Below are 27,923 nucleotides of genomic sequence, written 5' to 3' on the forward strand. Positions count from 1 at the left end.
CCACAATAATAATTTAATTGGAACGTGCACAAAAGTTTGGGGGAGTTTAAGGGAACAAAATCCCCATAAAATTTTTATGGGGTGCATACATTTCACTATAATTTTTTTCAAAGATGTTCCTGCCATAAAAATGCCACATGTCTATTTTCAATAAAATATCTTTAATAGTTTTCGGTATATTCGAAAAAATTGATTTTATTTTGTAATTTCAAAGGGCTAAGTATAACTTTTTTTATCTGCATATCTGTACTAAGGTAAGTTAGGTTTAATCAAACTATTTTTGGTCCCAGAATATGTGACTTAATTTATGACCTGCATTTTTGTTAAGTGTATTTGATTTAGGTCTTTAAATAAAATTAAGGAAATTGCTCTATTAGAAGCCGAAAAAATACATTTTTTACTTATATGTATGTACTGAGTTTGAACTTTGATATTCAATTTTCTTCAGTCTAGTTTTTATTTATTTTTATTCTTTTTTGCTCTGATTACAACAATATGCCTGGATCCCGCGTACCAAAAAGAAGTTGATTAATAGCATGCTGAAAATTAGTTAATGGCTTAACGGTGTCTAGTCGGACAAACTTAGATGTATGGGAATACTGGAGCAGGGGTAGTTTTAATTGTGGAACAGTTTAAAAATTTGGAACGTCAGATTACAAAAACGTCCCATGTATTTTGTCGGACCAAACATCCAATTGATTTGTTACCCTTTCATTAAACTCTCATGCAAAAATCAGACTGCTATTACTAACCAACATGATTCCTGTCATTTGACATGTTCTTCGTGTTCCACTCATTAAAATGCCCAGTTGGTGATAAACACCAGTCTGATTTTTGCATGAGAGTTTAATGAAATGGTAAGAAATCAATTAAAAGTTCTGTCCGACAAAATACATGGAACGTTTTCATAGTCTGACGTTCCAAATATTTAACCTGTTCCATAATTAAAACTTCCCCTGTTCCAGTGTTACCATACATCAAAGTTTGTCCGACTAGACACCGTTAAGCTATTAACAAATTTTCAGCTTGCTATTAATCAACTTTTTTTTGGTACGCGGGATCTAGGTCTACAAGATGTTTTCGTAGATTGCTCAGTAGTGATTATAATCTTTTACGTGTATTTTTTTATACTTCTAGTCCGTAATAAAACAAAAGTATAACTATTTTTACTTTAAATTTATTATTTTTCAAAAAAATGTAACAGAAACAATATAAAAGCAAACACCACAGTTTTTCAGGTTACAGTTATCCTAAAGCTCCACCTGCTTGGTTGTATAAACAACGATCCATATCAAGGGCTGTAGCTCCTGGGCTACCTTTTTGAACTGCGCAAACATTGATGACCTGCAAAAAAAAACAAAAATATGTTACAGATATATTTGTAATACGTATATGTTGCATTAAAAATTCTTTACAAATTTAAATGTCTTAAGCCGGATCCACATCAATACAAATTTACGTTGTACGTTGTATTTGACACAAATTTGCTCGTGTGCGTTGAACTTTTTGTTAATGTGCACTGTGCGCCGCATGGCTTTCTGCAAAAATATTTTCGTGACATACAACGCACGCTATATGTCGTGCCGTCGGTCTTTCCGTCGACTTCAAAGAAATTTTCGCCGCACGTTAGTGTTAACCTTTAACTACCCGCGCATCAAGTTATAACATAACTACACGCGTGGCGTACTTTATACGCCATAAGAAAATACACTTAAAAACAGCGGATTTGTTTATTTTTTTTTTTTGAAAAAATACATTTAGTTGTTTGTTATAAACGTTATTCGGCCTCAGTGAATACTTGGAGTTCCTTCTCAGTAAGCCAATTGGGATTTATAACTGGAATCATGGAATAACTGGATTCCATGATAAATAAAATTACTAATAAAAAATTTTTTGAAATGTGATTTTTTAAAAGAGAAAAATTATTGTTTATAAAGAAAAATATATTTTGTGCCATAATGACTAAAAAACAATTGAAATATGTACTTATATTACTACTTATATTAATATAATCGTTGCGTCTATTTTCCACCACCGGAAACAACAAATAATAAACTGCAAACTATGATCTTCCCAGAACGCCGATTATAACGAAACTAAAACCAAATTGTAAAGCACATTCAAGTGATAAGTAAGAGAGATAAACAAGGTCAAAAATTAAATTTTTGAATATATTTGCAGTAGAATTCTTATATCTGGCGTACAAAATACGCCAGCGCGTGTAGTTAAAGGTGTGGACAGGGTAATAAGGTTTTTTCCATGACACTTGAACAGCCAGGGTACTGAAGCGTTTTTTCGACAGGTAATACCTATAAGAGCAAATTGTAACTATTTCCTGCGTAGGATCTGGCGGCCATTTTTATTTATAAACAATTAACTGTCAAAAAATGGCATTTTTCACTTTTTTTCAAATCAATGGAAAACAGGGAAACTTACGGTTTTTTTAGTACAAATATCTTCGAGACTATGGGAAAAGCTTTAAAATGACGTATTACAAAGTTTGATATACTCATTTATTGTTAATATAATTGCGGAAAAAGATCGGAATTGCAAAAATAATTTCGCAATAACTGTTGTAAAAATTAGTGTACAGCTTTAAAATTTTTGTCAAATAAGGGTTCTTTGGTGATTAATATGTGATAAAAATGTCAAAGCGATTCATTCAATTGTTTAAATTTTATTCAAATTGTTTATCCCAGAGAGCATTTTTTTTGCAATAATATAAGTCAGAAGAAAATGACGTTAGAACCATTCCGCAGATGTCAAATGAAAGAGCATGAGCCATACTTTCGACTTGGTTTAAAAAAAGTGAACAAAAAATGCATTTATTAGTAGGTAATAAATAATTATGCAAGAGTATCGTAAATCTTTCCTTATAAACTTGTTATTTTGTTATATAAGAAATTATACATATTTATTACAATTTTTTATCAATTATTATATAGATAACATTACTTGGTAGTTGTGCACTTAAAACAGGGTAAAAAAATTAATTTTTTTGGAAAAAGTTATTCAAAAAGTTTATAAAGAAAAATGACGATTCTTTTGAATAATTATTTATTACTAATAAATGCATTTTTTATTCACTTTTTTAAACCATGTTGAAAATGTAGCTCATGCTCTTTCATTTGACACCGGTGGAATGGTTCTAAGGTCATTTTTTTTCTGACTTATGTTATTGCAAAAAAATGCTCTCTATGATAAACAATTGAATGAATCGCTTTACAATTTTTATCGCATATTAAGCACCAAAGAACCCTTATTTGACAAAAAAATCAAATCTGTACACTAGTTTTTACAACAGTTATTGAGAAATAATTTTTTTTGCAATTCCGACCTTTTTTCGCAATTACATTAACAATGGATGAGTATATCAAACATTGTAATACGTCATTTTAAAGCTTTTTCCATAATCTCGAAGATATTTGTACTAAAAAAATCATAAGTTTCACTGTATTCCGTTGATTTGAAAAAAATGGGGAAAGTGCCATTTTTTGATAGTTATTGTTTATAAATAAAAATGGCCGCCAGATCCTACGTAGGAAATAGTTATAATTTGTTCCTATAGATATTACCTGTCAAAAAACGCTTCAGTACCCTGGCTGCTCAAGTGTCACGAACAGGGTATATTTTTGTCTTATTACCCTGGCCTATATTCACTTGTTGCTAAGTGGATTCGGCGGTACAAGACACAAAATAAATACGTACGTCGTAAAAATATTTGACCAGATTTAAATTTGTGCCGCAAATATTTTTTCTGTATTTTAAAATACAACACACACAAATTGATATTGATCTGGATCCGGTAGAGTGCTTAGAATTTTACAACATACCTATACGAAAACTGATAAATGCAGTTGAGAACATAGAGATGGGTTTATTTGATATTTTTTATTGCCGAAAATGTATAGTTTCTGCAATGTCGACGAATAAAATTAGTGAAATAGCAAACGGCTCATCATCATTATCTTGGCCTTTATCCCTATGCAAAGTCAGTTGCCCTAATTACATTTATTGATAAGATTCTCTCTTGAGTCATCAAAAGTTATCATTTTATTGGTAATAATTCCATCTTTAAATGAGCATTCCAAATATTCTGTTTTTAACCTACTAAGCTTTAAACTTTTTTGTAAGAGCTTGTCTTCACTGTTCCAGTATTTGATCTGTATCCACTGTTTCAGTCTTTGAACTTCCTTCATACATTTAGCACCAGAAAATATTATCATGTAGTTTCGCTGTTACATGATTTACACCATTGATTATTATAAATAAGGACTAAATACTGAGTCCTGGTGCAATCCACCTTTCACATGAAATTTTTCCGTCTCTCACTCCAGTCCTAAAACTAGTTATTACTCACACATGTCTCTCCCAATCTTCACATATTGAAGGTAAGCTCCTTTCTTATTGAGTAACCACTACGAAACTCTCGTGTAACTCTATCATAATATACTTTCTCATGATCAATAAATGCTTTATAATTAAAATTGTTATTGATCTGAAGTAACTAAATAGTTTCATGGCCCTGTAGTTTGTGCGTTGTTGTATATCTCCTTTGTGTTTGTAAACAGTAGTGGTAGTGCCATGGCCAGTTAACTTGGCGAGACGCACAAACCCAAAATTGCAGAGTGGCTTAGGGGATGGTCATCAGTCTCTGTGACGTTGTGCGTATTCTGTCGCCAAGTTAACTGGCGATGTTGCTCTCCCGCAAAATAGAATTATATTTTGCTGACGTCACAAAACGAATTTAACAATGCGAGAATCTACGGTTGCTGGGCAACGTGACGTCACTAAAATAGAATCCTATTTTGCGTGTTCCCACTATAGTTACTAATATATTGCTTCTCCATTCGTCTGGCGTTTGTTCCGCCTATATTAAACAAACTTGCTAGCCAACCTTTTTAATGTTTCTCCTATGTAGCTGTCTACACTTTCTCAGAAATATCATCTGGTCCAACTAATTTACCTTTCTTAATTTTTTGAAGCGCTTGAAGACCTTCCTGGTTTGTTATTTTGGTGGCCGTAGCTGCCACTATCTCATTTAGTAAACTATCAAGTACATTTTTTACATCCTTTTTGACATCCTTTTCGTGAATTAGTATTTTACTATTTTTTTTTCTCGGATACACGTAATCTGATTAAAATCTTTTGCAATCTTTGCTCTGTATAAATCATCCCACTAGATGGAACTCCTGGTGAGAGTATATATCTTGGAATAATTTTGAAACTCGATTTGTTAAATTTACATGAAGCACAAGCAGAGAGAGAAGGCTCCCCATTTTATTGATAAGGAACAATCTAGCGATGAATCTGATTCATTGGTAAATGATAAAATTATACTGGCAGTTAGTTGGCCGGACACTAAAGGAGTTCTATTTTTATCGAACTGCCACTCACTATCTATATCACAGAGATACAATATATATTTTAATTGCCCTGAAGTTTTAATAAGCTAATAAGATGTTTCTGTTGTTCTCAAAAGAAAAAGGAAAGCTGTGCAAAAACTTCATAAGTATGTTGGATGCAATTTAGCTTTAGGCAAAAAGTATTTTTAAGATTCAACTCATATTGTAATTATGCCTTATTTTTTAATAAATATTTACTTTACAAGTGTTCTTTTTGAAGTTATACTTCTTTAGGCGCGATTGGGAGTGAATTTTTTATTATGCCACGCGCATGCGCACACATATAGTATGGAATTATTAGTTGCTAAATCTCTCAAGTTATGTATGTATCAGTTCAAAAAAGGTGTGAAAAGAATATATTAGTAAATATATTTATTTTAATGTTTGTGTCTTTGGATTTGTTTTCCTCGGGAGTTAGATAATAAGTATTATTAAAACATTTTAATATTTATACGTCAGTTCGTCTATGTGTTACCGTGATTTGTCATTATGTCCGAGAAATCATGTAAATAGAGCGATTGTGGGTCATTGGTAGAGCATTCGACTACAGATCGAGGGGCCCCCGGATCAAATCCGGACGATTCCTATTCTTTTTTATTTAAATAAAATAAAAATAAACTGTTTAAAGTATATTTTCATCGTTAAAATCATATAATAGAAGTATAACTTCTTACGTGCGTACAAAGTACAGACACATTCTTTTATTATTGATGGGACGTTAGTCAATGGTCTCCAATATACGCTGCACGCAGCCTACGGCGTTTATTGGAGATAACCGGCTAAGTCGGTGGTCACTTGAATTCACCTCGTAATTTGAATTTGTTTTAGAATTACCCTGTTTTAACTATTTTCGGTTGTAAGATAGTTGTTTTCCTTTAATAGTTATTTATGATATAAGTGCTAAAAGTACACGTTTAAGGCACGCATGTGAAAGTTTGCAGAATGAGCGATAGCGAGTTCTGCAATTCACATGAGTGCCTTAAAAATGTAGTTTTTAACACGCATATCATACAATATTTTTTCTACAAACGTAACTACAGGACAATATCTACAAAAACTTTTACTTGAACTTGACTGACATTCCATTTTTATATTTTTTTGTCATTACATCGAAATTGCCTATACGGTCAATACAAACTGCAGTGCCTTAAAATTTTTAAAGCACTAGTGCCTTAAAGTAGCATTTTTAACCCTCGTATGGAGTGCTAAAAATTGCATTTTTAACACGGCTGTAGAAAAAGTTTATTAAAAGTAACGAAACTGTAGGCAGCATACAGCGTCTATTGGAGACCACCGCTTTAGAATCCCAGTAAAGTATACAGTTGTAGCCAAAAGTTCCCACCTCCTTATAATGGATAAAGGAGAATTTTACAACTTATTACATACATAATGTGTCTAAATCAATTATTTTGATTACAAAATTAAACAGTTTCAGTCTTTAGTGAATATACCGTGTGGTGAATTGTCAAACGGGCCCTACGAAACTCAATGGAAAATTCCAAATTGTTGAATTCCTGCTACCCTAATTATATACATCAAAAGTCATGAGACACTATGTAAAAAGGACTGAAGCTTAAAATTGTTTTACGAACTAAACACATTCCCAAATTTGGCAACAATATACATAATACATTTGCCAGAGTATTGTTAGTTCAGTCACAGAATAAATATTCACACAGAAGCGAAACTCCTGCCGAAAACGGTAACACAATTTTCCTGCTCATGTGTCAACGCAACTGGTGCAGCCTCACTTTTGCAACTGATGTGACAGTTGTTTATAGTTAAATTTTATATTTATATATGTTTTGTTTTGTATTTTATTTATATTTTATAGTTAAATTTTATATGAAGTAAAAGTCAGACTTACTCTCAATCTTTATTATAACTTCCGACGACCGGTTTCGCTCTTTAAAATTTGTAGAGCATCTTCAGGTCAAAGGTAACAAGTTACAAAATGCTACAAATAAAAACCAGAATTAACACATTGTCTGGTTGTAAAAGATGCTAAAGATCCATATGATCAAGCCAATGTTGAATAACATACATAAAAGTAGCGAAATAGCATACCAATGCACATGCAAGCATTCATGGGGGTGGTGGTACAAAACTTCCCTCAAACGCAACAACATGCGCAGAAGTATGCTATATATAATCATGCAATCATAACGTGTCGTACTTACATTCGGAATTCGGATTCCGAATGTAAGTACGACACGTTATGATTGCATGATTATATATAGCATACTTCTGCGCATGTTGTTGCGTTTGAGGGAAGTTTTGTACCACCACCCCCATGAATGCTTGCATGTGCATTGGTATGCTATTTCGCTACTTTTATGTATGTTATTCAACATTGGCTTGATCATATGGATCTTTAGCATCTTTTACAACCAGACAATGTGCTAGTTCTGGTTTTTATTTGTAGCATTTTGTAACTTGTTACCTTTGACCTGAAGATGCTCTACAAATTTTAAAGAGCGAAACCGGTCGTCGGAAGTTATAATAAAGATTGAGAGTAAGTCTGACTTTTACTTCATTTAAAATGAACTCTCACATGCAACCCATTCAAGATTTAAATTTTATATTTCATATTTAATTAATAACTATTTGTCAAAAATATTACATCATTTGGAATGGCCTATTCCTTAGAACATCAAGTTCTATTCTGTAACTGGTAACTGGTGCACAAGGTCAAATATTTCAGTCCCTAAAAAATCAATGGAAACGACAGTCAGATTCGCTTCTGTATTGTTATTTATTCTGTGGTTCAGTTGATCTATAAAAGTCAGATTTGACCTTATACGAATAAGCTGAATTTTGCTGAGAAAATATCAATTTTGGGATCTCAAAAAGAGTGCAAATAGTATGCCACCCCTACCCCTGGGCGACGTCCCTGTAACCACTTAAATGTCGACTTATCACTAACAAAAATCAACATGCTTTTGTTTTAATGGTGAAGAATGCAGCTTTCCTGTCCAATTTTTGCATTTTGTCACAAATGAAGTCAGTATTTATAAAGCTGTTAAATAAATTGACGTTACGCGATTTGCTATTTTTTACGATCATGATGTGAATAAAAACTATTATTTTCATTCACTGGTCACTGGTCACTATGTAGATTCCATTATTAGATCATGTACTTCAAAACCTATCACATTTTTCGATTTTAAGTTTTGGCAATAAATATGAGCCATTTGAAATATGCCTAAAAACTCTGAATTTAAACTTTCATCCTACAAATTCTTGTAGAATAAAACTAAAATAAATAACAAAGTAAATATAAAAAAATGAAAACAGGTACTTGTGTTTCTATTCCAGTGTTTCCCAAACTTATCTAGAGCGCGACCCCTTTTTGTTAAAAAAATTGTTCACGACCCCCTACTCATCACCCAAACCAAAATAGCGACAAAAATAGCGTGTATCTATATTACTTTTCTCCAACGCTCATTATGCTGTTAGTTTCTATTGTATCAAATGTTTTGCGAAAGTCTATGAAAGCCAGGACCAAGGGTCGGTTGTATTCGATGGATCTTTCTATAATCCCTTTTACGCATTGGAGGTGGTCGTTAGTGCCAAAGTTTTTCCTAAACCCTACCTGTTCTCTAGGATGGTAAAAATCAATTTTTTTAGTCTATTTGTTGTTATTCTTATGAATAACTTGTAGAGGTGGTTTAATAGGCTTATGGGTCGGTAATTATTGAGGTCTGTTGGAGAGCCCTTTTTGTGTAATAAGATGGTAAGTGCACTGTGCCATCTTGTAGGTCAGTGTTTCCCAAACTTATCTAAAGCGCGACCCCTTTTTGTTAAAAAAATTGTTTAAAAACGACCCCCTACTCATCACCCAAACCAAAATAGCGACAAAAATAGCGTGCCTAATTTACAACTGATGGTTCCTCAAAATTTTATTTTACTTTACTGTTTAAATTCAAACTAAATACATTTAAAAAATTCAACAATTATTTTAATAATTGCGATCTGTCCCACCAGTACACTAGTAGTACTTCTACCAGACTAGCATTTACAATAAAAATAAATAATAAAAAGTCGACTGCACATTGTACACCGCGACATCTTTGTGTCTACATCGCAATACTTTTCCATGATATTCGCGAATGCTCTACTCCTTACTTCGCTACTAGATGGCACTGTGGAACGTTCTCGTAGCCTCGTTTTGGCTTTATATAAGCGGCGATGTGCAATGAGACCTCAGTTCGAAACAGCACGTTGTGGCGAATGCAGCGGTATTAAGTAATGAGTAAATATTTTGCGACTTACGTATTCCCGTTTACGTATTTACGTCTACGATAAATTACAAATTATGGATAAGTTTTTAAAAAGAAGTGCAGAACCATCTACGTCTGAAAGTGGCAGTAATAAAAAGAAAAACAGATTTTACAGTGATGAATATCTTAAATATGGTTTTACCATTATTTCCAATAAACCACAATGTGTTATTTGTGGAGAAGTATTGTCAAACGAAAGCATGAAGCCATCAAAGTTACTTCGACGTTTAAATAGCAAACATCCAGATAAAAAAGACAAACCCGTAGAATTCTTTGAAAGAAAGCTGAACGTCCTTCACAAACAGCAAGATACTTTTCAATTGGCAACCACTACTAACGAGAAAGCATTATTAGCAAGTTATAAAGTTGCTTATCGCGTTGCCAAAACTAGTAATCCGCACACAATTGCTGAAAATCTGATTTTGCCAGCAGCTGTTGAAATGGTACATATAATGATTGGTGAAAAAGAGTCTTTAAAGTTAAAAACAATACCTCTGTCAAATAATACTATCCAAAGAAGAATTAGTGATATGACAGAAGATATTCAAGCGCAAGTTGTGGAAAATCTTAATAAATGCACGTACTTCTCTCTTCAAATGGACGAATCCACGGATATATCTAACTGTGCCCAATTTATTACGTTTGTAAGATATGATACAAATAATGGCATTCAAGAAGATATTTTATTTTGTTTCCCATTGGAGACCAATACCACTGGAAAATGTTGATTCGACAGTTTTGTGAAACGCACAAGTAAATATGTTATTGACTGGGGAAAATGTATTGCTATATACACAGATAGCGCTAAAGCTATGACAGGACATCAATCTGGTCTTGTCGTCAGATTACAAGAAATAATGCCTAATGCCACATGGAGACATTGTTTTTTACATCGAGAAGCTCTGGCGTCAAAAGCTTTACCTCCTGAAATGGACTGTGTTATGAAATCCATCATTAAAGTTGTAAATTCCATTAAAGGAAAAGCTTTACAGACCCGTATTTTTCGAAAAATCTGCGAAGACATGGGTGCTATATTTCAAAATCTTCTTTATCACACCGAAGTAAGGTGGCTTTCAAGGGGCAACGTCTTAAAAAGAGTATTTGACTTAAGAGCAGAGCTTTTAATGTATTTGAAAGATGAGAAGTCCCCATATGAAAATCAATTTTCCGATCCTATTTGGCTTTTGAAACTAGGTTTCCTTGCTGATATATTCGAACAATTAAATATTTTGAACAGTAATTTGCAAGGTCGCGACATTAATATAATTACAGCCACAGATAAAATTAAGGGGTTTATAAGAAAAATCGATTTATGGTCAACTTCGCTTGGCAAAAAGCAGCTCGATTCATTCCAGTGCGTTCAGGAAATTATAGAAAATGTATGTTACAGTGCTACAAATTCTGAACAAGTTTATGCAGGCATGCAAGTTACTTTGCTTAATTTAAAACAACAGCTCTGTGATTATTTCCCCGAAGAAATTCAAAACAGTTACGACAGTTGCAGATGGATACTGAATCCGTTTTTAGCCGATTCCTTTCAACATGCTGAAATACCAATAAACATGAAAGAACAACTTATTGAAATATCAAGTGATGGAATGTTGAAGCTCCAATTTTTTTCCCAGAACCCGGACGAATTTTGGACCAAAAAGATGTAGGAATACCCTCAGTTGGCGAATGAAGCTGTAAAATGTTTGGTTCCATTTGTAACATCATATTTATGTGAGTTAAGTTTCTCGTCTATGACTGCCATTAAAACAAAAGTGAGAAATCGTCTCGTACTTGAAAACGATATAATTGTGTGTGTCTCAAATACACAGCCTAGATTTGAAAGACTAGTTTCAAAAAAACAGGCGCATGGGTCTCATTAACATTGTAATATTTGACTTTATTTTTTTCTTTTACTTTTAAGGACTTTTAATATTTAGTTTTATGTTTCGCTTGATAATTAATTGTTAATTTTTATTTACGGCTTTATTAAAATAAAAATACATGATTTAACAAAGTAGTGTTTTTGTCTTATTTTGGAAATTTCCGGCGACCCCCCTAGTACCTCATTGCGACCCACACTTTGGGAAACACTGATATATAGGATCTTATAATTCGATTCCAGCAATAAAATTGCTGGTAAATAACTTTTCCATGAATTTGGCTAATTAGCCCAGAGTATAAGGCTATAACATTCTAAAACAGGTTTAGGAAATTCGAGACATTTAGCATGTCCCATTTTAAGGTATTTCGTTAATTTTGCAGCTTAGTGTATTTTCTCTTGACTTTTGATGTAAAATATTTAGGGAAGCAGGAATTCAACAGTTTAGAATTTCTCTTTAAGTTTCCAGTGGTCCGTTTGACGATACCCGGTATACAAAATTTGTATTTAAAAATACTTATTATACCTCTTGGATCCTTTCTGGTGATGCATTTGGAGCGATTATTCCTGCCAGTTGTCCAATTCGGTTTGTATTTATTGATCCATCAGAGTCTTGGATCCCAAGTCGTTTATGTATACAAAACAAATGGTCTGCTAAAGCCGGATTATTCGGAAATCTCCCTTGTAACATTCCACTGACTAAGTCGGGTTGTATCCCGGTCCTTGATGCACATGCTTGATGGGCAGCTATGAGTGGAGTAAACTGAGCGATATTCTAAACAGAAAGTAATAAAGGTATAGAACATGAAAAAAATATATATTATGCAGGATGTGGCAATAATGTTATGAAGTACGATATTATGTCTGATATTGGAGATATCAAGAAAGTTAATTATGCAAATCATAGGTTAGGTAATATTAATTTTAAATTAATACATACATTAATATTAAGGAAAAATCCAAGGACGAAGAAATCCAGGCCGTAGAAGAATGTCCTGGATGAGAAATTTGAGAGAGTGGTTTGGCTGTACCACTAACGAATTGTTCAAAACAGCAGTAAATAAAATTAGAATCGCCCTAATAATATCCAATCTCCGATAGGAGAGGCACTCAAAGAAGAAGAAGAAGAATTTTAAATTCAAGAATTAATTTCAGTCATTATTTCCATTTTCACACATTGCCCGGTTGAACCAAAGATACGTTTTTATACGAGGTAAGCTACACATTATCCCAATTCTAGATTCTGCCTATTTTCTTCATATTATATGGGGTACTTTATACTATTTAGGTTATGCTTAATTATACAGGGTGTAACAAAACGTCAGTTCATAATTTAAATCACATATTCTGGGACCAAAAATAGTTCGATTGAACCTAACTTAACTTATTACAAATGGTACATCAAAAGGTTTCGAATCCAATATATCGAAAACTATTAAGATTTTTTATTGAAAATGAACATGTGGCATTCTTATGGCAGGAACATCTTATAAAAATCAGTGAAATTTGTGCACCCCATAAAAATTTTATGGAGGTTTTGTTTGCTTAAAGCCCCCAAATCTTTGCGTACGTTCCAATTAATTATTATTGTGGTACTATTAGTGAAACATAATGGTTTTAAAACTTTTTGCCTTTTAGTACTTTTTCGATAAGCAAGTTTCTATCGAGATATTTTGAACGTTTGTAAAATCCACCTTGTAAACGGTTGTACTAAATTTACAATCAAGATTCAGTAGAAACAAACAAACCAAGACACGTTAAATACTACTAGGAGCACTCCCGAATCAAAATTTACAATGTATGTACATTGTAAATACCAAATCATGATTTCCAAAGTTAATACATTGTAAGTTATGATTCGGGAGTGCTCCTAGTAGCATTTAACGTGTCTTGTTTTGTTAATTACTACTACATCTTGAATGTAAATTTAGTATAGGTAAGATTATAGAATATACCATGTCTCTCTAATCTTACTTAACCACATATTTAGTTATAAGAAAGAGAAAGATATTGAGAAGAACGTTGGGACCCATCTGCGACAACAGTATGGGGAGAATAAGGTTTAACCACGAGTTGTATTAATATTACAAAGAACCCTTAATAGCAAATTATGCAAAAGTACAAATATTGCGCTCGGAAGGTCACCTGAGAGGGAAAGAGAGAGAGAGAGAGAGAGAGAGAGAGAGAGAGAGAGAGAGAGAGAGAGAGAGAGAGAGATGCTGCTTCTCAAAGGCTTTTTTCAGTGCGTCACAAGTGACAGAGAAAAAGGTACGTTCGTAGATATAGACATTGATTCGAGTTGTGGATAAATGGAGCTATAGTCGGAAAAAATGATTAGTTCTTCTCAGTCTTTCAGTGTTTCATTAATTTTGACGTCATATATGATTTTGAGTAGGTTGAGTGATTTTGAGAATCATTGCATGCCATTTTTATTAAATTGGACAATTGTCACAATCGTAATCAGCCAAATACAAAAAGGTTATTGCAGTCTGACTCTTTTATTTGAAATTTGGTACAAAAACAAATTAATCGCATTTATTTAGTTTATAAAAAGGTGTGGAATAGGGAAAAACAGGAGAGGCCGACCAAGGAAAACGTGGAATACAAGTGTGATGGAAATATTGCAGAATAGAGGAAAATCGTGGCAGGAAGCCAAAGAATTAGCTAGGGACCGAAAAAAGTGGCGTAAGTTCGCAGAGAATAACGAGTAAAGAAGACAACTCGACACCTTACGGTGTAAGAGGATCATCGATTATGTATGTATGTATGTAAAAAGGTGTCTTTAATTTTTATAGTCGTATAAATTGTACGGATGAATATAATATAGATAATACGTAAATCATTTTTTTTATTATAGCGCCATCAATTAGCAACTAGAATAAATGTTATGGATCAGTATAATCATGGACGTACCTTTTTTTCTGTCACTTCCAACTTAATGCTTTAGAAAGAAATCGAAAAACTCTGACGCATGAAAGAAGCCTCTGAAAAAAAGTATACTTCATGAGAAAGGTAAATAGATAATAACGTTAGAAAGCAGGGCAAAATAAATTTGGTTTGTATGAGAGTCCAAAACAGAATAAAATAAACATATTCATAGAATTTTGTAAAACTAGATAGTACTGAGACTCATCACCAATACGGTGAGCAACCCTTATAATCTAAGATCAGAATCTAGGTCGACCTTCACGCATCTGTTTACCGGATGAAACATTTTTTTATTAAATTTCTTACATAGACACATTCGACTTGCATGAGTTGCCTATCAAAATATGGTCATAGCTATCATTAAGAGGGGGGGCGTAGAGTTTGAAATCAACATTTCAAGTACAGTTTTGGGAACTTTTTTAGAAAGTATGGTAGAATCATTTTATTTTTAAATGAAATAAGCATATTCAGTACAATTCAAAGAACATAAAAAAATTCAACGTAAAATATTGAAAAATAAGCCAACGGTAGCAAATTATTAAAGACACCTCAAAAAAGAAAGGATTTTACGGTCGACACCAGAATTCATCATTCGATCATGTGAAACTAACAATTCAAGATTTTATTAGCTTATGAGTTTTTCGCGGTAACGCTGTCGAGTTTTTTTTAATTTTGCTGATTTTTAACTTTTTGGTATCACTCCGGAATCAATACAACGATTTTTTTTGCAAAAAAGATTAAATACAACATATTTATTATTGTTAAACAAAAAATAAGCATAAAATAAAATAATATCTCGTCAGCGTTACCTCACGAAATGTCAAAAGAAAATATTTGCAAAATTTTAGGTGGATCGGTGCAGTAGGTTTTGAGTTAAAATTTCCATCACCTTTGAAATAAGCAGTTTTAGGAAAACCGCTTTTAAAGTATTGTCAACTTTTATTTTCAATTTATTTTTTGTCTGTGAAATCCTAAATTGATGCACACTGGAATATGCTTCTGAATCTCGGAGTTATTTACAAAAGGGAATGGAAACAGCCGTTGCTCACTACGCTAAAGCGCGCTGGCTCGAAGCTGTTGGAAAGCGAGTCGAAGGTAGGAATATTCAATATACTGTTAGTCCAGAGAAATAAGATTTTTCTCGTGACACATCCCCCTCCAGGCCGAAACCAAATTTTTGAGTAGTATGGACTAGGGTGGGCCGAAAAAACTAAAATTATTTTTTTTAAGTCGTAATACTGCGGAAAAGTTGCGAATGTATGAGACTAAAAAGGGGTAACAATTTAAAAGATATCGGTTTATATCTTCCGTTCGCGCATGAGCCATAAAGTTTGCCGAAATTGGTAAAAAACTCATTTTTTGCGATAATTTTTAACAGATTAAATTTAGCGTGGATACGTTTGTAACAGCTCATTTTCTCATTCTTAATAACCATACTAACTAAATTTAACCGTGTTATTAAAATCTCTTAACATTTTCCGTTCGCGCATAAGGCATAAAAATACCCAAAATGTGACAAAATTGCATATTTCATACACGTTTAATTTTTCGTAATTAAGAGTTTAGTTGAATGAAAATAATACTCACATATACATTTTGTTGAACTTGTATTGAGAACACTTAAAATAAACACACTTTAAACACATCATTTTTAGAACTTTAGTAGGCTATTATTTAAAAATATTGTTTGTGAATATAGAAAAAACCAAATTTTTTACAAGGTACAAGTTTTCAATTCGACAATATGGTCCAATGTCCACCAGTCCATTGTCCGTCCAGTCCATCTTGTATTATTTTAACAACTTTTTGCTATACCATACTAGAAGGCACTTTGAGCTCTGATTTCTGTGTAAAGTCCGGCATTGCAGACCTTGATAACAATGTTGTTCTTATGAAGTCGTCGCGATTCTCAGCTCCGCAAACTTTTCCAGCGGCTTCTGTTACGAGTTTTACACATCGTTCTACTGCCTGTGTATGAACAGGAAATGACTTTAATATTACATCCCAGTTAGGGGCTGAATCACTCTGAATAATTAATGTTATTTCATCATCATTTATATCTTTTAATAATGGAGGAGAAGATAACTCACAGTCTAATCAATGAATTATTTCTGAATAGTCTCGACATTCAAAATTTAGTTTTGGCAGTTTGAATATTCTAATGTTAGATCTTGTTTTATCTAGCTGTCTAGCTTTCAGAATTCTGCGAAGTCCAAGCTCTCTTATATGTTTTCTGTTATCTTGTGTCATGGCCAACATCAAATGTTCTGGATGGGCGAAAAAAGCATTGCGCTCAATAACAGGGTCAACATCCCTGTTGACGAAATAACATTAACAACATCCCGAAATAACATCAATTATTCAGCGTGATTCAGCCCCTAACTGGGATGTAATATTAAAGTCATTTCCTGTTCATACACAGGCAGTAGAACGATGTGTAAAACTCGTAACAGAACCCCCTGGAAAAGTTTGCGGAGCTGAGAATCGCGACGGCTTCATAAGAACAACATTGTTATCAAAGTCTGCAATGCCGGATTTTACACAGAAATCACAGTTCAAAGTGCCTTCTACTACGTAATAGCAAAAAGGTGTTAAAATAATGCAAGATTGACTGGACGGACAATGGACTAATGGACATTGGACCATTATTGTCGAATTGAAAACTTGCATCTCGTAAAAAATTTGGTTTTTTCTATATTCACAAATAATATTTTTAAATAATAGCCTACTAAAGTTCTGAAAATGATGTGTTTAACCTTTAACTACCCGCGCATCAAGTTATAACATAACTACACGCGTGGCGTACTCTGTACGCCACAAGAAAATACACTTAAAAACAGCGGATTTGTTTAATTTTTTTTTGAAAAAATACACTTAGTTGTTTGTTATAAACCTTATTCGGCATCAGTGAATACTTGGAGTTCCTTTTCAGTAAGTCAATTGGGATTTATAACTGGAATCATGGAATAACTGGATTCCATGATAAATAAAATTACTAATAAAAAATTTTTTTAAATGTGATTTTTTACAGAAGAAAAAGTATTGTTTACAAAGAAAAATATATTTTTTGCCATAATGACTAAAAAACAATTAAAATATGTACTTATATTACGACTTATAGAAATATAATTATGGGGTATATTGTCCACCACCGGAAACAACAAATAATAAAATGTAAATTACGATCTTTCCAGAACGCCGATTATAACGAAAGTAAAACCAAATTGTAAAGCACATTCCAGTGATAGGTTAGAAAAATAAGAAAGGTCAAAAATTAAATTTTTAAATACATTTCCAGTAGAATTCTTATATCTGGCGTACAAAGTACGCCAGCGCGTGTAGTTAAAGGTTAAAGTGTGTTTGCAATTTTGCAATTTTGTCATATTTTGGCTATTTTTATGCCTTTTGCGCAAACGGACAATGTTAAGAGATTTTAATAACACGGTTAAATTTAGTTAGTACGGTTATTAAGAATGAGAAAATGAGCTATTACAAACGTACCCACGCTAAATTTAATCTGTTAAAAATTATCGCAAAAAATCAGTATTTTACCAATTTCGGCAAACTTTATGGCTCATGCGCGAACGGAAGATATAAACCGATATTTTTTAAATTCTTACCCATTTTTAGTCTCATACATTCGCAACTTTTCCGCGGTATTACGACTTGAAAAAAATAATATTAGTTTTTTCGGCCCACCCTAGTATGGACATCTTTATTAATAACCTTTATGTTTCCTGCAGCCGATTTTGATGATATACATAGTTATAAACAAATGAAGACCAAGAAACGGTAAAAATTTCAATATGGCGTTCGCTGAATATGTCCATCCTTATTGGTTGCTTAGAAAATTGCAAAACAAATCATAAATTTTGAGTTTTTATAAATATTCATCTTATGTAAAAATTAACTTAGAACCTTCTTATTACACGAATTTCTGAGACTTCCGGTGCTTAAATTATATTTTAAATTTCAAAGCAATAGGTCAAATAGTTTAAAAGTTATTAAATTTGTTTATCCCAAATTCATTTTTTTTGCAACACTATAAGTCAGAAAATTATAAGGTTACAGCAAGACTTCTGACAGTTTATGGAAGAAGAACATTTATAGTAGTGACTTAATTAAAAAAAAATGACAAAAGTAATTTTAAACAGTGTAAAATTATTTTGCAAAAACACGTCGATTTTTTGCTTAATTATAAACAAATAGAATAACTTTTTAACCGTTACCCGTAGAAAAATTTTTTTTTCATATTTGGAAAGACTGAATTTTTATACACATTTTTAAAGAAAAACAATTGTCACAGGAAATTTAGGGACGAAGTTAGCCCCCTTTTTTTTAATACACATGTTCTCGCAAAAAAATTTTGCAGTATTTAGAATTATTTTTTGTCATTTTTTTTTAATTAAATTAATAGTATAAATCTTCTTCATTCATAAACTATTCAAAGTATTACTGTCACTTCATTATTTTCTGACTTATAATATTGCAAAAAAAATTAATTTGGTAAAAACAAATTAAATAAATTTTAAACTGTTTTACTAATTGCTTTGAAATTTAGGCTATGATTTAAGCACCAAAATTCTCAGCATTCCGTGTAACAAGAACGTTTTAAGTTAATTTTTACATAAGTTATGAATATTTATATAAACTCAAAATTTATGATTTATTTTGCAGTTTTCTAAGCATCCAATAAGAATAGACATATTCAGCGAACGCTATATTGAAGTTTTTTATACAATTTTTGAGATTCTCACTCTCAAATTTGTTTAAAATACTTAACTTTTTGGTTATAGACGAAAAAAGCAAAAATTAAACGTTTTTTGATCTTCATTTGTTTATAACTATGTATATTATCATAATCGGCTGCAGGCTGCAAAAGCATATAGGTTATTAATATAGATGTCCATACTACTTAAAAAATTTGGTTTCGGCCTGAAGGGGGTTGTGTCACCTACAGGATATTTTTTTCCTTATTTCTCTTAACTATGTATTTCTGCTAATTTTGCTCCAATAAATCTGGAATTTTTAGAGAGTAATCTTGGTGTTTTGTACTTTTACTTAAAATAAAAGAAAATCAAAACATTTTTACTATACCCCACCCCCCTTCATTAAAAAAACTTTAGTATAATTTTTTAAAACTAAAAAATTGTTATTATACTATTTTACATAGATTGATTCAAAGGTACTGTCTATGTGTTAACGTTCACTGCTACCGGACAAGCAGTGTAAACAGGTAAGCAAATGTAGGTAACTGCACCGATCTGTTCACCAATCAAAATATATAACAAAATAAAGATTATTAAACAATCTTAAATAATATAATTCTAATAATAAACGCGATTATACAGGCTGTCCCGAAAAGATTGGTCATAAATTATACGACAGATTCTGGGGTCAAAAATAGATTGATTGAACCTCACTTACCTATATACAATAGTGCACACAAAAAAAGTTACAGCCCTTTGAAGTTACAAAATGAAAATCGATTGTTTTTCATATATCGAAAACTCTTAGAGATTTTTTATTGAAAATAGACATGTGGCATTTTTATGGCAGCAACATCTTAAAAAAAAATTAAAGTGAAATTTGTGCACCCCATAAAAATTTTATGGGGTTTTGTTCCCTTAAACCCCCCCAAACTTTTGTGTACGTTCCAATTGAATTATTAGTGTGGCACCATTAGTTAAACACAATGTTTCTAAAACTTTTTTACCTCCTAGTACTTTTTCGATAAGTCAGTGGTTATCGAGATATTTTGAATATTTGTCGAATCCGCCACATATTTGTATATGGTTAAGTACGGTTATAGAGACCTGTTAATAATCTGAAAATTGATTTATAACTTACATTTTTAGGTATATTTTGAAAAAGAAGCTACATCTCGAAAAAAGGTGACTTATAAAAAAAAGACTAAGAGGCAAAAGTCTTAAAAACACTGTGTTTAACTAATGGTACCACAATAATAGTTTAATTGGAAGATACACAAACATTTGGGGGTTAAAAGCAACAAAACCCCCATAAAAATTTTACGTAAATATATTGAAAAAGAAGCCGCATCTCGATAAAAACTGGTTTATCGAAAAAATACTAGGAGGCAAAAAAGTTTTAAAAACGTTGTATTTAACTAATGGTACCACAATAATGAGTTAATTGGAGCGTACACAAAAGTTTGGGGGGGTTTAAGGGAACAAAATCCCCATAAATGTCTTATGGGGTGGACAAATTTCACTATAATTTTGTTTTAAGATGTTCCTGCCATAAGAATGATACATGTCCATTTTCAATAAAAAATCTCTAATAGTTTTCGATATATTGAAAACAATCGATTTTCATTTTGTAACTTCAAAGGGCTGTAACTTTTTTTATGAGCACATTTGTACTAAGGTAAGTTAGGTTCAATCGAACTATTTTTGACCCCAGAATGTGTGGTGTAATTTATGACCAATCTTTTCGGGACACCCTGTATATAATGCACAATACCCCTATATTCGACTCGCTGTGCAGCAGCTGTGATGGTACCCAACCTCCAATAGGAGGCGGTACTGCAAGAAGAAGAAGGACATAGTAGCTCAAAAACTACTTGACCGATTCACCTAAAATTTTGTATATATATATTTTCTTTAGTAGACAAGGCGGAAACGGCGGGTTCGTTGGGAAAAATATTCCCATGAGATATTTTTGCATAATCACATTCGTGAGACATTCCAGAATAAGGTTCAAGAAGTCGCCCAAGAGAAAATTGGGCCAATTTTTTTTTAACAATTTTTTTTTAATCAAATTGCAAAAATCAATATTTTGGCCCGGACTAATTTTTTTTTAGGTTTTCTGGACAATTCTGGACAAAAAAGGTCTCTTATAATTTTTCTTTAAAGTTGATCTTTTTCGAGTTATAAGCAAGTTAAAATTTGAAAAACGCGAAAATGGCCATTTTTAAGGCTTAATAACTCGGTCAAAAATTATTATTTTGAAAGTCAGAAAGTGACGAAATCAAAGCTTAAAGTCGCCGTTACATGATCCTGAAGAAATCTGTGTCATTAATTTACTACTAAGCTGTTATTTTTAATTAATAAAAATGAGTGGTTGTATCGTATTGACGCTGCTGTAAATGTGAGTGCGAGTAAGATGCACAATTGGACTGCTGGAATAGCTTCTCTCTCGCACTCAGCATTTACAGCCCCGCACACGTGCATGGCGCTTATTATTATTACTTAAAAATAACAGCTTAGTAATAAAATAATGACAAAAATTTCTTCAGGATCTTGTAGGGGGGCTTCAAACTTTGATTTAGTCATATATTGACTTTCATAATAATAACTTTTAACCGAGTTATTAAGCCTTGAAAATCGCCATTTTTCGTTTTTTTCAATTTTAAATTGCTTATAAGTCGAAAACGATCAACTTGAGAGAAAATTTATAAGAGACCTTTTTTGTCCAGATTAGTCCAAATAATTACAGAAAAAATTGTTCGGGACAAAAATATTGATTCTTGCAATTTGAATAAAAAAAAATTGTTAAAAAAAATTGGCCCACTTTTCACTTGGGCGACTTCTTGAACCTTATTCTGGGATGTCTCACGAATGTGATTATGCAAAAAAATCTCATGGGAATATTTTTCCCTTCGAACCCGCCGTTTTCGCCTTGTCTATAGATATTTCATGAGTTAACGTTGTCGACATATTTTTTATGCTTATTTTTTATTTAACAATATTAAATAATATTTAATTCGACATATTAATCGACATATTATGTCGATTTTCACCCTTTTTGCATAAAATCTTTGTTTTGACTTCTGAGTGATACCAAAAAGTCAAAAAATATTAAAAACATATTGAGAAACTCATAAGCTAATAAAATATTTTTGAATTTTTTGTTTGACATAACACAATGGTGAATTCTGATGTCCACCGCAAAATTCATTGTTTTTTGGGGTGTTTTTAAAAATTTAACACCGTTGGCTTATTTTTTAATATTATTCCTTGATTTTTTTTTAAATATTTTATAAATTATATTGAATATGCTTATTAAGTTTAAAAATAAAGTAATTCTCCCATACTTTCAAATAAAAATTCATAAAATTGTGCTTGAAATGTTTACTTCAATCAAACCCTACGCCCCCCTTTAAGGATAGCTATGAGTCATACATAGCCTATGACCATATTTTGATAGGCAAACCGTGCAAGTTGTATGTGTCTATGTATGAAATTTAATAAAACAAAATGTTTTATCCGGTAAACAGATGGGTGAAGGTTGACCTAGATTCGGATGCCGATGCCGTACTATTAGACTTACTAAAAACCATTGGCGTTACTGTTTGGAAAATACTGAAAATTCAACATGCCTATTTAGTAAAATTAAAAAGAACTAGGAAATAATACAGAAATTACGGAAAAAGTTGGAAGAGAAGAACAAATGAAGAAATAGTTGCAGGAATGTCAAAAATGATCGTACCAAGAAAACCTGTACACGTTTATACTGTAAATGAAATAATAGTAGAAAAGAGCTATGAAAATAATAATATAGAATACAATAAAATAAAATAAGTTTGTTAGTTATAGTTTTATTATTTATTCATTTAGCTTTAGAAAATCTGTATTGTAAAGCAAGTCGATCTTTATTTGCTAAAGGTGACGATAATGAACTATTAACACCTGAAGTGACGACAGATGAAGAAAGAAACGTTGAGCAGTGAGAGGTAAAGGAACAATTAAGGAAATTAGAAAATAGAAAATCCTCAGAAGAATACAGAATATCCTAATATCTTTCTTAAAAAGAGAGACATGTCAGAGAATTACAGAAGAATTAATTTATTAAACACATTAAAATTAACAACCAAAGTTTTAACAAAAGAATCGAATGAAATTATAACAGTAGCGGAAGAACAACAAGGTTTTAGATCGAGAAAATCATGCACCGGCGCTATATTTATAATGATATAAGTTCAAGAAAAGTAATCAGAATTAAACAAATAGGCATATTTATGTTTCGTGGACGTTAGGAGAGCATAATATGACAGGGTCAACTTAAAGTACGTTAGCCATTTATTGTACAAATAATAGATACCTCGAGGAATAATTAAAACGATACACATAGGTATCTACCAGAACAACACAATATAAGTAATATGAAAAAACTATACTGCACAACATTTGTCCCCCACGCATCGTTCCGCGCCTGGAAATTTTACTTAGTTGTGTCATGACCTAATTATTCCCAAACTTTGGTGCACTATCTCGATCATGAGCTTCATAAAAAAAATAATAAATACCGCGACTTTGACCCCTGATAACTACCCTCGGCCCCCACTCTGGTTTCCGGCCGTTGGTGAAAGTCATGTACACAACTAATTCAACATATCCACGTATAGTTTTTCCATATTACTTATCACGCACAAAATCTGCTCCCAGCTCTTAGACTATTGTGTTTGGGGCGTTAAAATGTACGCGTGTTGTAAGTTTTAAAAGAAAACGAACGTTGGTTTGGCTAGATAAATAAGTTCGAAAAATCACTGTGAACAAATCGCGAAAATTCTTAAAACGGCGGTAAAAATAAAATGTAAAGACCATACCAAGTCGTATCTAAAGACAACAGCGAAGTGTACATCAAAATTCGGAGTGACACAAACATTTTTAAGTGAATAAAACTTGCAGAGCAAGTGCAAGTCAAAAAACAAGGTTAGCTATAAATAAACAAAACAATTAATTATTTAATTCCATAAGAAGGTAACCGCTAAACAATTTTTGGCGGTGTTGCCAAATCTGAAAAAAGCACTGAGAAATAGGGAAGGAAGAAATAAATACCCTTTTAAATAGGCCAGTCTAAGAAGGGCAAAAATCTCCGCGAAGTCGATTCGGATTTTTGCACTTACCGCAGACAGCCAAATTATTCGCGTGTAAAAATATACTTTAGTATCTAATTGACTACGATTGAATACCCAGAGTCGGTTCTAAGAGGATACGAAAAAATAAAAGAAAAAGAGAGAACGAAGCAAGTCAAGCTAGCTCCCGTAAGGGCTGAGGGCTGAATTGCAGCAGGTTTTCGGCGGTAACAGTGCGGGGGACGCAAACTTTGTGGAAATTCTCCCTAAACCCACAGTCAAATAGTAACAACATGGAAGAATTCATAAACGATTTGCGAGAAAAATTGGACAGAATGGAAGCAAGGGATACGAGGATAGAGCAAAAATTGGATGAAATCCAAGAAGACCTTAAAGAATTAAGAAATTAAATCCAGGAGCTCAAAAGAGAAAATATTCTACTAAACCAAGAAATAAACCAACAGAAAAATAGAATGGAGAAAATCGAGAGAGAGATGAAGAGAAAAAACTTAATTATATACGGTCTTGAAGAAACAGAAAATGAAGATACCCAAATGTTGTCAAACAAAGTACATGAAGTCATGAACAAAATGGAAGTACATTGCAGAGCAGACCAAGAGACAACAGAGATTAGAAGATTAGGCGGTAAAACTAACACCTCGGAAAGACCGGTCCTTGTTGAGCTAACAAATGGAAGTAAAAAAATGGAAATCTTAAAGGCAAGCGTGAAATTAAAAGGAACAAAATGGTTCGTGAATGAGGATTACCCAAAAACCATCTTGGAACAAAGAAAAATACTTTTAAAACACATGAAAGAAGCAAGAACAAAAGGATATAATGCGAAGATTGCAAAACAAAATCACCAGATTGAACAACATAGCAAAAACAACCGGCTTAAAAATAAATACGGAAATGATAGGACACACCTTACGAAAACCAGCAACAAATATTGCTAGACAAGCTCTACATTACAATGCTCAAGGCAAAAGAAGAATGGGTAGACCATCTTATACGTGGAAAAGAACAATAGAGAAAGAACTCAAAGAAAATAATTTAACATGGAACGATGCAAAAATGTTAGCAAAAAACAGAAGAGAATGGAGAAAACTAGTAAACAAAATTGGACGGAACTCAACAGATGATGCGTGGGACTAGCAACCTCACCATCATTCCTCATGCTACTTGAAACACCGCAAGGTGCCCTTGCGGCACCTTATAGTTTTATTAAAAAACCCCTTATAGTTTTATATTCACCCCTGCCCACCACCCCTTTGTACCACAAGCAGCGTTCCGCCACTGGAGATTTTACTTAGTTACGTCATGGCATACTTATTTCCAAATTTTGGTGCACCTCGATCATGAGCGTCACAAAAAAATAACACAAACCGCGACTGTGACCCCTTATAACTACCCTCGTCCCCCACTCTGGTTTCCGCCTCTGGGGATTTTACTTAGTTATGGCATGGTCTACTTATTCCCAAATTTTGGTGAACTCTCGATCTCGATCAGGAACGTCACAAAAAACCCCTTATAATTTTTATATTCACCCCTGCCCCCACTCCTTTGTCAGCCACACAGCGTTCCGCCCCTGGAGATTTTACTTAGTTACGTCATGACCTACTTATTTCCAAATTCTGGTACACTATCTCGATCATGAGCGTCACAAAAAAAAACCGCCACTTTGACCCCTTATACTTATAACTACCCTCGTCCCTCACTCTGGTTTCCGCCCGTTGGGGAAAGTCATGTACACAACTAATTCAACATATCGTATAGTTGTTCCATATTACTTATCACGAGCAAAATCCGCTCCCAGCTCTTGGACCAATATAATGGACATAATATATAAATGGACACTAAATAGAAAAAAAGAATGGAACAACCACATAACCAGAAATAACCATAAATCACTAATCGGTAGAAGAAGTATCGGCCGACCGTGCAAAAGATGGAGTGACAACCTTCCATAGAGGTATCAATCCGCCAATGAACAAGCAGAAATGCTTATAAAGAGAAAGAAGAAGAAGAACAACACAATAAAAGCAAAAGCAGAAGAATAAATATCTGGCCAAATTGAAGCTGACAATGGGACAAGACAAAGCGAAGAGTTCTCTATTGGTCAAACTGATGATAAATCTTCTTTCTCTTCTTCTTTTTATATAGACATGACTGTCTGTTTTTTCAATGTGCCTCTAGTAAGTTGTCGTTACATCGTTTATGCGGTCTTCCCACTGATCGTCTGGGGAACCCACTCTCGCTGTCCTTACTACCCTATTTGTTGTCATTCGGCTTATGTGGTCATTCCATTCTCTGTTTCATTCTTCTGTTTCTTACCCAGTTATTAATGTTATCCACCTTGCATCTCCGTCGTATATCTGTACTTCTTGCTCTGTCCCATAGAGTTTTACCATCGATTTTTCGAAGGATTTCTCCGCTGTTTAGATGTGGAGGGTGATTGGTAAGAATGGTAAGGTTAGCAGCCTACCAATCGGAAAAACGAATACTGCTCAAAGAAACAATGTGATCATAGATGAAATAATAATAAAGAAAAAACTACAAAGTATAACAAATGGGTGAAAAAGAACTTACAATAATCTGCTATGCAGAAAATGCAATTGTAATCTCTCAAAGTGAAGATGATTTGCAACGTATGTTGCACCAGTTTAATACAACCGCCAGAAATCTTAACTCGTTAATTTCCCCAAAAAGACAATGTTAATATCAACAAATCTACTGGAGTCTCAGATAATAGAAAAAGTTGTTGAGTTTAAATAGCTAGACATCACACTATCATCACACACCACACTAAATGAGTAAAGCAAATAGAGCCGCAGATTGCCTAAATGAAACAATATGGAGAAATAAAAATATCGGGAGAGAAATGAAAGGCAGAATTTACAAAATAGTCATTAGAACAATAATAACATATGCGGCAGAAACACGACCTGATCCAAAGAAAACCAACCGAACGCTAGAAACAGTAGAGATGAAAACCCTTCGAAAAATCGATGGTAAGACACTATGGCACAGAGCTAGAATTACAGATATACCATGGAGATGCAAGGTGGAGAACGTTAACAATTGGGAAAAAACAGAAGGGTAGAATGGAACTATCACATAAGCCGTACCATAACAAATAGAGTAGCAAAGAAAGCGAAAGTTGGTTCCCGACAGGCAAGCGATCAGTGGGAAGACCACGAAAATGATGGAACGAGAATTTACTGGAGACACATTGAAAAAACACACAGAGTCGTGTCTACGCAAAAAGAAGAAGAAGAAGGGGAAGTGTTGTAAGGCTTAAAATTGCAATTTTTAAAGCCTAAACCTCAAAAAGTTCTTGAGATAAATGAATAATGTACAAAAAACTTAAGCTTAACAAAAGGTAAAGGTTAAGGTAAGACAAATTATAGATATGGCAATGCTATAGAATATAAACAGTAACAAGAGCATTGATACATACCTGAGAAATTACGTAAGGTACGAACAGCACAAAAGTCAATGTTAGCACCTTCATTTTTAAAATAATAACGTTGTTCTATAAACTGAACTGTTTTTATTAGACACTAGTTTAATAAACGAAATAATATAAGTAATTAAAGAATTTTAATTACTATTTTCAA

General features: G+C 33.0%; 1 protein-coding gene across 1 annotated transcript; it reads right to left on the minus strand.

Moving 5' to 3' along the window:
• Positions 1–1,157: 1,157 nt before the first annotated feature.
• Positions 1,158–27,923, minus strand: LOC114330104 (uncharacterized). The gene is made up of 3 exons (XM_028279422.2): positions 27,764–27,923; positions 12,085–12,333; positions 1,158–1,344 (listed from the first exon to the last, which is right to left on the minus strand). The coding sequence occupies exons 1-3, from the start codon at positions 27,815–27,817 to the stop codon at positions 1,246–1,248; spliced, it is 402 nt and encodes a 133-aa protein (XP_028135223.1). The 5' UTR covers positions 27,818–27,923; the 3' UTR covers positions 1,158–1,245.

The sequence above is a fragment of the Diabrotica virgifera genome, chromosome 7 (assembly GCF_917563875.1).
Source record: "Diabrotica virgifera virgifera chromosome 7, PGI_DIABVI_V3a".
In the NCBI taxonomy this organism is placed as follows: Eukaryota; Metazoa; Arthropoda; class Insecta; order Coleoptera; family Chrysomelidae; genus Diabrotica; species Diabrotica virgifera.